Source organism: Mytilus galloprovincialis, chromosome 6 (genome assembly GCF_965363235.1).
Source record: "Mytilus galloprovincialis chromosome 6, xbMytGall1.hap1.1, whole genome shotgun sequence".
In the NCBI taxonomy this organism is placed as follows: Eukaryota; Metazoa; Mollusca; class Bivalvia; order Mytilida; family Mytilidae; genus Mytilus; species Mytilus galloprovincialis.
In genome coordinates, this window is record NC_134843.1 from 88,106,680 (window position 1) to 88,121,514 (window position 14,835).

The 14,835-nt window shown below is 32.3% G+C and overlaps 1 protein-coding gene across 1 annotated transcript in view; it reads right to left on the reverse strand.

Annotated features, from left to right (window-relative positions):
* Window positions 1-4,171: 4,171 nt before the first annotated feature.
* Window positions 4,172-14,835, reverse strand: part of LOC143081059 (uncharacterized) — a 78,911-nt gene continuing 68,247 nt past the window's right edge. Inside the window, exons 18-24 of the mRNA XM_076257295.1 lie at window positions 13,344-13,532; window positions 11,119-11,175; window positions 9,273-9,311; window positions 8,984-9,007; window positions 7,151-7,174; window positions 5,951-6,136; window positions 4,172-4,395 (exon numbers count right to left, since the gene is read on the reverse strand). Of these exons, the coding sequence (XP_076113410.1) occupies window positions 4,184-4,395; window positions 5,951-6,136; window positions 7,151-7,174; window positions 8,984-9,007; window positions 9,273-9,311; window positions 11,119-11,175; window positions 13,344-13,532 (731 nt within the window). The 3' untranslated portion in view covers window positions 4,172-4,183. The remainder of the gene's footprint in view (window positions 4,396-5,950; window positions 6,137-7,150; window positions 7,175-8,983; window positions 9,008-9,272; window positions 9,312-11,118; window positions 11,176-13,343; window positions 13,533-14,835) is intronic.

The following is a 14,835-nucleotide window of genomic DNA, read 5'->3' on the forward strand; positions in this document are numbered from 1 at the left end:
TATAGCCTCTAGTTCTAGAAAAGGTCATCGGAAGATAGCAAGACCTTGTTGATAAATATTCCGTATCAACTTCACACATAATAGATGATGGTCTTGAAGTAGAGATTCTAGGTACTGACTTTGTTTATAATTTTATTTACATGTTGAAGTGTTTAAACATGTATTTGTCTTTGTATATTTTTAGTAATATATTGTTTATGTGGCTCGGTAATTATACCTCCCTCTATTGTGTTATTGTAGTATAGTCCTGTTTGGTATTTTAGTTTCTATTTATTCCTTTTATCAATATAGAGTCTTTACTGAATTCGGCCATAAAAAGCCAGTATGTAAATGTACAACAAAAAAGTATGCTATTAAAGAGGCACAATTCGTGCCCATAGCATAGGAATATCTACAACCTGTCGATATTTCTTTCTTTGCAAAATAGTTCATAAACGTTATCAAGGTAATTTTCTTTAGCTCCGACGATCTCACCACATCTCCAGTAATTATATCTAGCATATTTACTTTTCTTTCTAGAGAAGAAAGCTTTAAATGAGTTGCAGCAAATAACGTTCTTTAAAAATCTATGACTTCACTACACACACGGGCATAACGGACGCGTTGGGATATTTAGATACAGTATGATGGAGCGAAAGGAGCAACGCCCTCTTAAAAAGGAAAACTAACAATAGGGAATGCATAATCGTCTCTTTGTCGTAAATTTTAGTATGAAGTTTCCCTTTAAAAATTGAAATGACTTAATCTAGAAAAATACAACTGCTGTTTATGATATATTTACTAGTAGTCAAAGTAAGTTCCTCTGGATAAATTTCGATAGTATATTTAGAGAACTGGATTATTTAACGATTTTAAGATAACGGTTGGAATTGTTGAATGTATCAACCAAATGTAACAATGACGTGTCTTTACTGAGTTTTGTCATAAACCGAGATTATGCAATACAGGAATACATCTGTTATTAAAGGGACACAGTAAGTTCCCATAGAAATACCTACTTATCGCCGAAACGTACATATATGTTGTCCAGGAGAAAATGTAAAGCTTCAATCATATCTTCACATTTCAGTAACTGTATCTTCATGGCTCTACAATCTGTCGATACCTGTATCTTGGTATTGTACAAGGTAATATAGTTTCCCGACTGTTAATTACGTCTTTACACTAAATCAGGTAGATTTTGGATGTGGACTCATTTATATTTTAGTCTTAGTTGCATGATTTTTGTACTGTTAGTTAGTGCAAGTACTCTCAGATATCTGAACTTTGTGTGCTGAAGTATAAGTACCCTGTCTTGTCCACTCTGTGTTAGATGTAATTCTGCTTTGCATCGATCTAATTAGTTAAGTTCTTTTGAACTAATTTTAATATTTTTTTCTTAAGTTATACTGTTACACCTTTGTCCAAGGTAAATTAACCGTAAGAGGGTTAGCGCGCCTTCAAACTATTTTAACTCCGCCTTATTCTGTATGTGCCTGTCTCAAGTCTGTAATTCAGTAGTTGTTTTTTTTATTGTTGTGAACCATTCATTCGTTCATTGTTTTGTACATAAATCAGACCGTTAGTTTTCTAGTTTGATTTGCTTTACATTTATCATATCGGGGCCTTTTATCTCTGATTCTGCAAAACGCGATTTGCTCATTGTTGAATGCCGTACGGTGACATATAAGTGTTAAATTCTGTGTCATCTGGTCTCTTGTGGATAGTTGTCTCATTGGCAATCAAACATCTTCTTATTTTCATATTGACTGGATATAAACTAGAAGTAGTATTGTTTGCACTCAATTCATTTAAAAGTTCGCATTAAAGATATATTTTTGGAATCACCATAAAATACCAATCAAGCAACACTGGAAGTGCCATTTTGTAAAACGAAAAGTTTACTTTCCATCATTTCAAGCAGAAGTACATTAAACAATATATTTTTGTATAAAATGTAATGTAAGATTTTTAAACGAGAGTATCAAAAAGACAATCACAAAAATACTAAACTCAGAAAAAAATTTAAAAGGGAAAGTCCCTATATATGATCAAATGGCAAAATCAAAAGCACAAACACATCAAAAAAAATTAAAAACAACTGTTATATTCCTGTATTGGTACAGGCATTTTCTTATGTAGAAAATAGTGGTTTAAACTTGGTTTCATAGCTAGCTTAAGCTTGATAAGAAGTATCTATGCTATTTCAAGAATTATGCAAAGAAACCCTACTTTTTGTTTTTGGTTCTGTGTAATGTCACCAGAAATGGCAAATTATCTATATTTTAAGAGCTTACATATATATTTATAGAAGCCTATGAAAGATGTGTTAGCTAAGGTTTCTCCTTATGCTTAAAGTTTATTTTTTTTTAAACTAGAAGTAATTATTTACTTCTTTTTTTTCAGTTGGTATAATAAACATGTCATATGTTGTAAATTAGCTAAAAAAAATGTCCAATTTAGTTGAAACAAATTAGCTGGATCAAAGTACCGACGAGTTATAATTCGCCTTGAACTAGCTTTTAATTGTAGGCTTTAAACTTGATGTATAGCATTGGCGAAAGACTGTCGACCTAGCTTAAAAAGGTTTTCCAAAATATTATATTCTGGGTAATTTTCTACATATATATGGTTACAGCCGACTTGCAAGAAGTTTACATTCGACTGTTCCATATTTATAGTCTGTTGTTATTTATGTATTATTGTCATTTTGTTTCTTTTCTTTTATTACATCTTCGGACATCAGACTCGGACTTCTCTTGGACTGAATTTTAATGTGCGTATTGTTATGCGTTTACTTTTTTACATTGGCTAGAGGTATAGGGGGAGGGTTAAGATCTCACAAACATGTTTAAACCCGCCGCATTTTTGCGCCTGTCCCAAGTCAGGAGCCTCTGGCCTTTGTTAGTCTTGTATTATTTTAATTTTAGTTTCTTGTGTACAATTTGGAAATTAGTATGGCGTTCATTATCACTGCACTAGTATATATTTGTTTAGGGGCCAGCTGAAGGACGCCTCCGGGTGCGGGAATTTCTCGCTACATTGAAGACCTGTTGGTGACCTTCTGCTGTTGTTTTTTTCTATGGTCGGGTTGTTGTCTCTTTGACACATTCCCCATTTCCATTCTCAATTTTAATGAATCAGACATTTTCTTTCCATTTTTTTTATGTTAAATTTATGAGCAAGTCGACATTCTTTCATGAAGATATCTATCAAAATTATATATTTCTTGTTTCAAAGAAAAATCCAAGAAAATTAATATCCGATTGATGCATGAATAACTAGCTTTATTGTTTAACAATTTGAAAAAAATCCTTTAAAAATTCCAATAGGTTTCATGCCATTTCGATTTGCCAATATAGACATATAAACCACAAAACCGGGAACATTAATCAATTATGTCTTACTCAAATAAAGATAGCAGGTACTGAAAAAAAACTAACTTAAGATTTCTTAGGATTAACGCTATCAAATTCAGGCGATGGAAATAGAACGAATGATCATTAATAAGTAATACTGCGTTCGAATGCTAACATACCGTCTATGACCTCTGAAGGCACAAACAGGTAGAAGTAAGTAGGTCGATAATCTATTTTTAATAGCAACAAATAACAAAAATACCGATCTCCGAGGAAACTTCAAAACGGAAAGTCCCCAATCAAAAGGTAAAATCAAAAGCTCAAACACATCAAACGAATGGATTACAACTGTCATATTCATGACTTAATACCGGCAACCTATCATGTAGAAAAAAATATGGATTGAACCTGGTTTTATAGCTAGCTAAATCTCTTACTTGTATGACAATCGCATTAAATTCCGACAACGATCTTTTTCCTAAGATTTTTTACGAAAAGCAAGAAGTTTTAATCTCTAATGCAAACATGTAGGACGAGGTTTAAATATAAATACTACTGTATTTTGCGATTCTGGTGTCATTCTCACATCTAAGTCAAAATCAGGTGATATAACAGGGGCGTTATCACGACTTGTCCTTTACCTGTTATTTCGTATTCCATCTCTAGACTTTTATGGCACATACCAAGATATGCTAACATTGTTGAAACATCAAGGCTAGCTCAATTATTCGATTTCCACAGGTTTTTTGTTTGGAAGTAGTTTTTATATATCAAATGGATTGAACTTTGAACAGCGCTTAACTATGATAAATGTTAAAGAATAGACAAAATGATACGTTTCAACTTTAATGAATAGCATAAACTTGAAGCTCAGCAAAACTCAAACTATTAATGCCTTTACTCTGCAGTTTGACAAATTTTCCGTTGACTGGCTCTTTACAATTGAAAGTTATGAATTGTGATCTTTTTGCTAGTCCTTTGAAAGAGCCACATTCTTTCATATTTTCCTTATCAGGTCCAACTAAAGCTGTTACCATTTTGAAATTCTGGCCACCTCCTGAAATAACCAAAGAGATAAAATTATTTGAAATAAGAAATTCAATTACAGATCCTTCCATGTGAACTTTATAAAAACGACATCTTTATTCATAAGATGCATGTCTTTCTCTTCTTTACAATGACGGCAATTACTTGGCTGCATAGATTTTTTCTTATGCCAAAACATGTTTGAAAATGAAGATTAAAACATAGGCGAATATGAAATCCCTTCAACAAAAATCTGTCCTAAAATTATTGTTGGAAACGTATTTACAACCTGGGAGAGATAACAAGCTAGGAAGCGTATAACCAGCAACATAATTATTCAATGGTTAAATGGATCTGGGTCAAACACTGTCGGAATCCACTGGGATTACTAGGCTCATGAATTGATTACACAAATGATAAACTTTTAATCAAAGGTACACAACAGGAGTTAAAAAAACTATACCAAGATAGTTGTTAATTTTCAATTCCCAGATTATGTAACAATATCTACTTTTTATACTGAGATATGTGTCACCTGAGAGATATTTTGATAAAATAGTGCAAATGCTGAAATAACAATGTCAATATTTCAACTGAGCAAGAAATTTAAATTAAACAACGAATGAGGGGAGGGCCAAAATCTTGATAGAATGAAGGCAACAATAGTTAACCGGCGTTCAAAGCCATAAATCGATTGCGAAAAAAAATCCGTGTTACAAACCTCAATTGAGTGAAACATATCAACTATGATTTACGTAAAATAAGACGTGCAAATGCTCATACAACTTGTCATTAGTGTTTAATCTTAGATTGATTCATCACATACTTAATTTTAAAATGTAAAAGCAAAAGTCAATACACCATGAATGGGGATATGGAACCAAATAATCTCCCTAAAAATAAGGTGTGTAAATGCTAATGCAGCTGCCAACAATTGGTTGAGTGCTCAAACAATCACACGGTTATTTAAAAGGGCATACCAGATGTTAATATTAGGAAAAAGATGTTTTTTTCACAGTTGTACAAAATTAGCTTGAAAAGGATTAAAGGGAGACATGTTGTTTAAATGACATTTGGCCTCATTATGTTATAAGAGAATTTGTAATATATTTTTCGATTGAACATCTTCGATTTTTCTTGAAAATGAATATATATATATATATATATAAAATTTCCAAAGAACTGTACATGTTACTCAATTAAGAGCATACTTTTGTTTTAGAAGATATTCTTTTTTTTAAACGCTTTTGTTCATCTTATTATTAAAAGTTGCGTATGTCTGCCCAAAAGGATAGAAGTATCACAATGATGAATATTTTTAATTTCAAGCTTGAATTTATCAGGAAACCGTCACTTTTTAAAGTTAAGTCACGAAATCAAAGTGTGAAAAAAAACTGAAGAGTATTATCCTACATCTTTTGCACATTACTTACGTTAAAAAAAAAGAAATGAAAAAGCAATAACATGAACCAATCTGATTAATCGATTACATGATTTTTCTTCTATTTTTCTTGTATAATATCCGTCTTCGTATTTCGTCAAAATATTAAATAACTTGCTTTTGATAATATTTAAGGAAAACATACCAGCCTTTGAGGTTCTACTTAGTACTTTGATTTTCTTGACCTTGTAATTCTTGGTGAGGTCTACAATCCACCAAGGATCTAACTGTTTTTTAGTGTGAGCATAAGTATGGATACTACCATCAACTCCTTTGTCGTCTGTTGTATCCCTACTTAGACTTGAAATTTGTTCAGTGGTGTATCCATCAGCTGTAAGAGTCAGAATATTAAAGGTTGCGTCTATATAGGATGGTATGATACAGTGAGAGAGGATGAGGTGCAGAGAGAGAAGCAGAGACTTGGAAGTGAAATTCGATTTTGATGCTCTTATGAATCGAAAGTAATATTGAGAAATATTCTCACATAAATGACCCTCTTAGCTGTCATAAACTAAGGACAAATGAATGCTAATAATATATGTAATTAATGTAATTGGTTGAAAAATAGGAGAAAAACGTAATAAATTTCAAGTGACCAAATCGCTTTTCTTGACTTACCTGCATCATAAATGCTGAAAGCGTTGAAGGCTATCAAGATAATAAATATATTAAGAAATGTTAAAAGTGTATATAGCCTATTTTGCCGAGGAGCCTATGCCGCTAGAAACTGTACAAGAGATGTTGACATAATATCACACAAGCTTGAGTAAGAATCTCGGTTTGGGATAACCCGAATTCTGCTCCCGTTAGATTTTCAAATCTAACATTGTGGTTGTATTTGCAGGTTAAGTATTGTATGGTGTTAGCCCTGTACAGCATTATACAGCCCTAAGTTATTCGATTGAGAAAAAATGTCGCAAAGTTGAAATATATTCTTAGACTAAATAATAAAATGGCATTGGTTTTGTGTGACTGCATGATAAGTTCACGACGGATATCTACTATGTACATATCCCTATACAACAACACTCTGTTATAACCATGCGTGAAGCCAACAATTATTGGACTATCTCTTTAATTCAACAGTTATTTGTATTGGTCTTTGGCGAGGTGCACAGTGTATGTGGGGTTGACACCATGTCTCAGGAGCATGGGTAAAAATCCTGCCGAGGCAAATGTAAACATTTCCTTCTGCAAATGTAAATATAACGTTGATGGACTTATTTTCGGACGAAGTACATGTAAAAAAAAATAGTGAGCTAAAGATCTTATGAACAATGTATTATTTTAGTAAATCCAAATGCAACAATACAGAAAGAATTTTTGAACTTTTTAAAACACTTACCTCTTAGCGCAACTTTCTTTAAACCTGTGTTAAAATATTAAGTTAAATAATTTATACACATTTGCGGATAAATGCATTCTTGTCTTTCCGATCAAAGTACATTTAAATAATTTATTCTACTCCATCAAACATTCTTTTGTATTGTCATGAGGAGATACATTATGTACAACGGCTTTGTATATTGGAAATCTGTTATTTTATTAATATAAAACAGAATCGGGTATTTTTTTGTTTGGTACTCGTTTGATTTTCAATTTTAGTTCATTTATATATTTAGGAGTTTAAGAGTTTAGTATGACGTCTATTATCAATGAGCTAGTATACATGTTGTTGAGGTGTCAGCTCTATAAGCACAGTCTTTGGTCGGGTTGTTGTCTCTATGACACTTTACCCATTTCCATTCTGAATTTCTTTGTTGGCATTATTAGTTAAAGCAGCATCAAAATAAAATCCTTTCACAAGAGTTAAACCTCATCAAATCGTTAGGAATGGTTCTAATGCTATACAATCTTACTTTGTTAATTTTACAATGTATATATTTTTTTAATTGTACGATGGCTAAAGCGATAATAAATTCTTATTTAAATGCACGACATACACATACATGGATTGAGAGTTGTCTCAGTGGCACTCTTATCACATCTTCTTATACCTTTATATAGCATTAGCATTTGAAAGTAAATTCAAAATGAAATGTAAAATGTAACTGAAATCAAACAGTCAGACTAATATAATATCAGTCCTGCTAAATTAATGCCACATTCAACTTGGTTGCTGGCGAAAGTTAGGCATCAATGGTGGAACAAGATCAAAATTGATTATTTACGACATTCAATTATGATGTTAACAACTCAATGCATCTGTCGAGGAAATAATTTCTAAATATATATTTACGAGTAGATAACTATACTTTTGTAGAACTCTTTTACTTTTGGTGCACATTTCGACAAACTATCTCTTCAGTGATTTTAGGACAATGTTTTAGGAAAAACTAAAAAGTCATAAAAATATAAATGATTTACAGGTGTCGAATCTAGGTAGGGCCAATCTGTAGTTTAACAGATATAGAGAAAGTCATTTAGTAGAGAAAATATATTATTCATTTAAATAAAAACCAATAATCATTACTGAACTATAAATATTTATATCAATTAAGAATTGAATGCTTCTTTTTGTAAATTTATTGGGGTGTAAAAGCGTTGGCCGAAGTACATTTTGTATGAAGCGCGGAAGCGCTTCATTCTAAAAATGTACGCACGGTCAACGCTTTTACAACCTTATAAAGTTACAAAAAGAAGCATTCAATACTTATAATTACATTTTTTAGCTATGATCATGAAAACACGAATTTTATATATTTTATTATTTAATTCACCTGTGCACTTTATTGTTGGAGCACGTGTTATCATGAGTGAAAAGTTGTATTGAGCAATGCAACTGCTTACGGAATAACACGTGATGTGCAGTTAGCCAATCAGAATAAAATATTATAATGAAACATACATCTAATGTAATCATTAAAGAATATAAAACTGCTAAGCTCAAAGGCAAATTGAAAAAAGGAAGACCATAAAAACTGACAAAATCGAACTCTACAATGTATCAATCCACAGAAAACAATTATTATATTCCTGATCGGATATACATATGCCTTATTTCAACTTCTCTTTTTATATCAGAAAACATTCCTTTATTATAGACCCCAATGTAAGCTTAAAAATCAAATAGTTTACCGTCTTGCATGAAAAAAAACCCACAAGTTGTGAAAGTCTATTCACATGTTAGGAAACAGACTCTCAACACAGCAAATGTTACATTACTATTGATACCTACCGATAGTCTGATCATCTTTTCTTTCTGAAATGAAAATGAAATAAAATAACATAATGGAGTGTTTGTAAGATATTTTTAATATATATGTTTTATATTACCCCCTATATCAAAGTCATACAAATCCCTTTGCAAAAAAAAAAAAGAAAAAAAAAAGAAAGGGATCCCGTAAAAATATGTTATCTGCAATAAGTTTTTCATACTAGGTTTACATTCATACTGAGACTACTATAACATGTGTTATAGTAGTCTCAGCATTCATATAACAGCTCAAGTGATAAATTATACTTACCACTTGGTTTAACATCCTTTTCTAAAACTGCATAGAAATCTTCAAAAATAACATGGAAGTATATTATAGAAAATATCTAATGAAGAATCATTTTTATTTCAATACATATTGTTTGTATTTCATTCCGAATAAGCCAAGGAATATTTAGATTGAACAATACATCCAAATAGTAGAGTTGAAAAGACTTAAAATAATTAAATTCATGTTGCACTTTGTAAATACAGCTGTTTTTCAAACCACGCCTATTTTGGGGAGGATATATAATATTCATAGATAATTAATTTTGTTTACGTACTGTTCCCCAGATATGATCTCTATGTTGTATCTCGTAGGGACATAACTTAGGAATGTTACCAGTACATATAAATATACATATCTGTCAAATTGAAGACAAGGAAGGAGTTGTACCGAATTTTCGTTTAAGTTTAAACTCTTCGAAGTTCAGGGCATATAAACGTTGAAAATATGCCGTACAGCCCTTTGAAAAAAAAGTAGTAGTGCATACGAACTTTCCATTCTAGTATATATTTTTTTTCAAAACTTCATGGTAAATGTGTTATAGTTCTAGTCGTAAAAGGAGTTCTTATGGGAAATTTATGAGGAGTTCTTATGGGAAATTACTTTGTCGATAATTACAGAAACATTTCCATTCTCAATTTTAACCTTCAGAGAATAATCTAGGACACGTTTTTCACATAGATTGAATGTTGTTTTATTATGTACTGTTCTTATCTTTGTGAATTCAATGACATTATCATAAAATGGTTTAAGATACAATTGCATGAATACCATAACGTATTAACAGGCATGTCGTGAGTAACCTTTGAAATTGCAACAAGTAGTTTATATGCTTCAATGATCACATGTACATGCTTTTTATTTGATACTAATGAAAAACTGCATTTACCGACTTCATTAATAGAAATTATAAATAAATAGCTATGATAATAAGGAATTACAACAACAAAAAAATCAATACACAAAAAGGACAAGCAGTCGAAAATAACTCACAAAAATTTATAATCTTTTCAGTATGGAAATTCTACAAATATTGTCTAATTGTGTTTACAAAGTGGTTTGTAGAATACCATCAAACCAGTTTGAAGGATCCAGGTTCTAAATTGAAGGCGTCGAAATATAAAATAACAACCTCATTACAAAAATTGCTGAGGGTTTATTACATCTACAAACGTTGTCATGATTTGAAGACAGTTCTGCACATCGTAAATGCATTTACAAATAATCTATTGTATGTTTATCTTTTTCTTTTTCAACCATGGCGTTGTCAGTTTATTTTCGATCAATGAGTTTGAATGTCCTTCTGGTATCTTTAGTCCTTCTTTCTAAAAATGTAAATGGTCGTTAAAACAGAAACTGTAAACTGTAGGACGAAATCGTAACTACAATCTCAAAGTTAGTTTTTGTGTCATTGAAAAATCATTTACTTATTATTTATAAGTTAAAACTTAGAATGGAAACGTGGAATTTATCAAAAAGACAGCAACCCCACATAAGAGTAGAAAACAGCCCGAAGCTCAACAAATCTACAGCTATACGCACAATAAAACTCAGTTGTAAGGAAGTCGGAGACAAATTTTAAAATAGGTAAAAGAAAAAAAATAATTAAAATAATAACAATCAATATAATTTGACAAATGAATGCTAGCAGTTACTGACATGCCAGTCTTTAGACCTTAATTAAACTGATCGAGAGATTATGTCTTCTTCATATAAAAAACATCTCCGTAACGGGTCAAGTATCATGCCATCAACAATCTGACTAGAAGAACATCCCCGGTATTGTATGCGCATTCATATTTGAACGGTACCAATGTTTTATACTAACCGTCTGGCTTTAAATTTTTCTTAAAAGCTTTATCAATAAACTCTTCGGTATCAGCATCTAAAACAAGAAATATAAGTATGTACAATTATGGTCGAATCTTTTCTCCGCTTGGGAATAAGTATTTAATATCAAATGAAGGAAGCAAAAATTTACAGATTTTTATTCAATAATTCGACCTCATGAATGCATCTTTTTTTACATTAAGTTTCAAATGAGTCGAAGTATAGCCTTGTGGGTAAAGTGGTCTAGGGCATGAGGTGTTGCTTAGATGTCAAAGAAGAAGAGGATCTAGTCCCGATGAGGGAAAAATCAGATTTATAAACATTGTTTGGATCAATTTCAGACAAAGTATATATAAATTATGGTTTTAGCTCTAAATACAAATAAGTTGTCACATATTTAAACGTATATGAACATAATAATATAGATGTAACTGTATGGTTTTGTAGAATTGCAATTCTTTCCGACAGATAAATCAGCTATCTGCAAATAGATATAGGAAGATGCGGCATGAGTGCCAATGAGACAACTCTCCATCCAAATAACAATTTATAAAAGTTAACCATTATAGGTCAAGGTACGGCCTTCAACACGGAGCTTTGGCTCACACCAAACAGCAGGCTATAAAGGGCCCCAAAAATTACTAGTGTAAAACCATTTAAACTGGAAAACCAACAGTCTAATCTATATAAAAACGAGAAACGAGAAACACGTATGAACTTCATAAACAGACGACAACTACTGTACATAGGACAGGTGCAAACATGTGCAGCGGGATTAAAAATAGGGATGAAAGATACCAGAGGGACAGTCAAACTCATAAATTGAAAATAAACTGACAACGTCATGGCTAAAAATGAAAAACAAACAGACAAACAATAGAACACATGACACAACATATAAAACTAAAAAATAAGCAACACGAACTCCATCCCTCGTGTTGCTCATGTTATAACAAATCCGGTAAATAGTCTAATTCGGTAGGTCACATTCATGAAAGGGAAGGGGATTGTAATTACGACGTAAGGAACATATCCGATATCATCTGTGAAACGGTTATTCCATAACGGTCAACCAACTCGTGGTGGCGTCCGTAAAATTTACGAAGGGATGATTTCAACTTCACCAATTGGAACTCTTGGTTGAATAGCTTCATTGTGAGCAGCGACCCTCTATCAAGAAAATCATGATAGGAAATACAAGATTTAATGGCACCAAAAAGTATATCATCTACTTTGTAGAACGCTTAATAACGCTGACAATAAAGGCTTTATCCGACGGATGAAAGCTATATTTTATAACCGTGTTGATCAAGTGGTCTAGGACACTGTACACAGTGACAGAGGTATTGCCATGATGTCACAGAGCAGGGGTTTGCATTCTGTTTTTTAACGCACATTTGCAGATCTTACGTTGTTGGGCTATACGAAGTATATACAAACTATGGTGTTTGCCCTGTTTACCCATACTTTAGCCAAATGGAGAATCTGTTATAACGATGTGATGCATGCAAGGTAAAATATTCATCCTTAACGACATACAATACAGTTGATCTGCACGATATATCTTCTTGCTATTATACATCATACAATCGACGAACGAAAGCTTTATTAACAGCCTAGTAGGAGAAGTCGTTTTTAGTGCTGGACTCAGAAGCAGGGGTTCAAATCCTGATAAGGAAAGAACAAAACAATTTACTGTCGCCAATTTGCAGATTTTACATGATAATGTTGGGCTTAATTTTAGAATATTTATATATGTTCATGTGATCATCATAGATACCAGGATTAAAATGTTGCTCGCAAGACGCGCGTTTCGTCTACAAAAGACTTATAATTGATGCTCGAATCAACAATGTTAAAAAAAAAAGCCAAAAAAAGTACGGAGTTTAACCTAAAATTACACAATTAAGGTTCTGTCAAAAACAGCTTGAATTGCATTATGATTTCAATGAATTAAAAGTTGTCATTTTAAGATTTACTTTTTCGAGGGCAGGTAGTTTGCAAATGTCAAAAAAGATATAAGTTACTTAATAGGTCTATCGTTCTTAAAAGTGGGAGTCCATACCCTATTTGTGAGACAGGTGTGATGTCAGTATGATTTATTTGATTCGAGGGAGAAGCTTTTCACTCTACCAATATCAGGAGAACTTATTGTTGCAAAATGATAATAGAGGTCTTGAGACTACATCCCACCACTGTTAGAACTATCTTGTTAATACTTACCTTCAGCAGCAATGATTTTAATCTCGGCAAAAGACAGAATTCCGTTTCCTTTTAAAAGTACTTCCACTTTCTTCCCGGTTAACGGATGGCTACACCTTAATGGAATTATTTCGCCTTTTTCTCCTGGTCCTTTGAAAGTTGCACATTCTTTTCCCCCAATCATTACTTGTATATTATTAAATCTTGCTCCTATTATAATAAATGAAATTCATAACAAATTATTTAAGTGTATTCCATTTTCAAAATTTAATGTTATTCATTATTATACAATAGTGTTGTACGCATCAGGTTGTAGATAAAAGTGTCTTATATTCTCTGTTTGACATGGTTTTACATAGTCTCTGTCTGACAATGATTTATATAGTCTCTGTATGTCATGGTTTTACATAGTCTCTGTTTGACAATGTTTTACATAGTCTCTGTTTGACAATGTTTTACACAGTCTCTGTTTGACAATGTTTTACATAGTCTCTGTCTGACATGGTTTACATAGTCTCGTTCTGTCATTGTTTTATATAGTTTCCGTCCGTCATGGTTTGACATAGTCATGGTCTGTCATGGTATTAATACTTTGTCTCGGTCCGTCATGGTTCTATGTTGGTAGTCTCGCTCTGTCATGTTTGATATATAGTCTTTAATACAATCATAGCGCTGTGAATAATCGTTCTTAAAAATTAGCTACCGTAAGTGTGGAATCTGAATTTTCTGGGCATGTGCATAGAGTTTGGATGTTGTTTTGGTAAATCCGATTTTGAATAGTGTTTATTTGAATAAATTCATTGTTCAATAGATGTTTAATAGTTATCAAAGGTACCAGGATTATAATTGAGTACGCCAGATGCCCGTTTCGTCTAAATAAAACTCACCAGAAGCGCGTAAGACTCATCAGTGTTATAACTGTTCTTGTAATGATCAATATAGTTACGCTCTTTTCACTTGATTTTACTTGTTCTTATGCTCTACAGTTACAACACTGTGCCAGGTTAGGTGGCTAGGTGGTTGGCAAAAACAAATTTGTTTAACCTCGCCGCATACTATCGGTGTCTGTCATAATCTGCCTGTAATGCTGTGGTTGTCTTTTGTTGCTATTAACATTTTTTTCGACATAAATCAGGTCGTCATTTTTCTCGTTTCAAATGTTTCAAAATAGTCGTTTTTGGGCCTTTTATAACCTACTATTCGGTATGGGTTTTTTTCTTTTTGAATGTGATATGGTGACCTTTTTTGTTAATATCTATGTCATTTGTGACGTGTTGGAGGGTTGTTTCATTGAGAATCATACCATATATGTAGTGGCACATTATTTTTGAAAGTTTAGGATGCTATCTCCGATGGATATTACTAAACTTTTACTGCAAAAAAAAAAAAAAAAAAAAAAAATATGATATTACAAGATGACGTCAGCATTGATATTATACGTGACGTAATGGTAACGCTATGAAATTTTCTGACCTTTCTGGATCCAAACTAGGTCACTACGTGACGGTGTTTT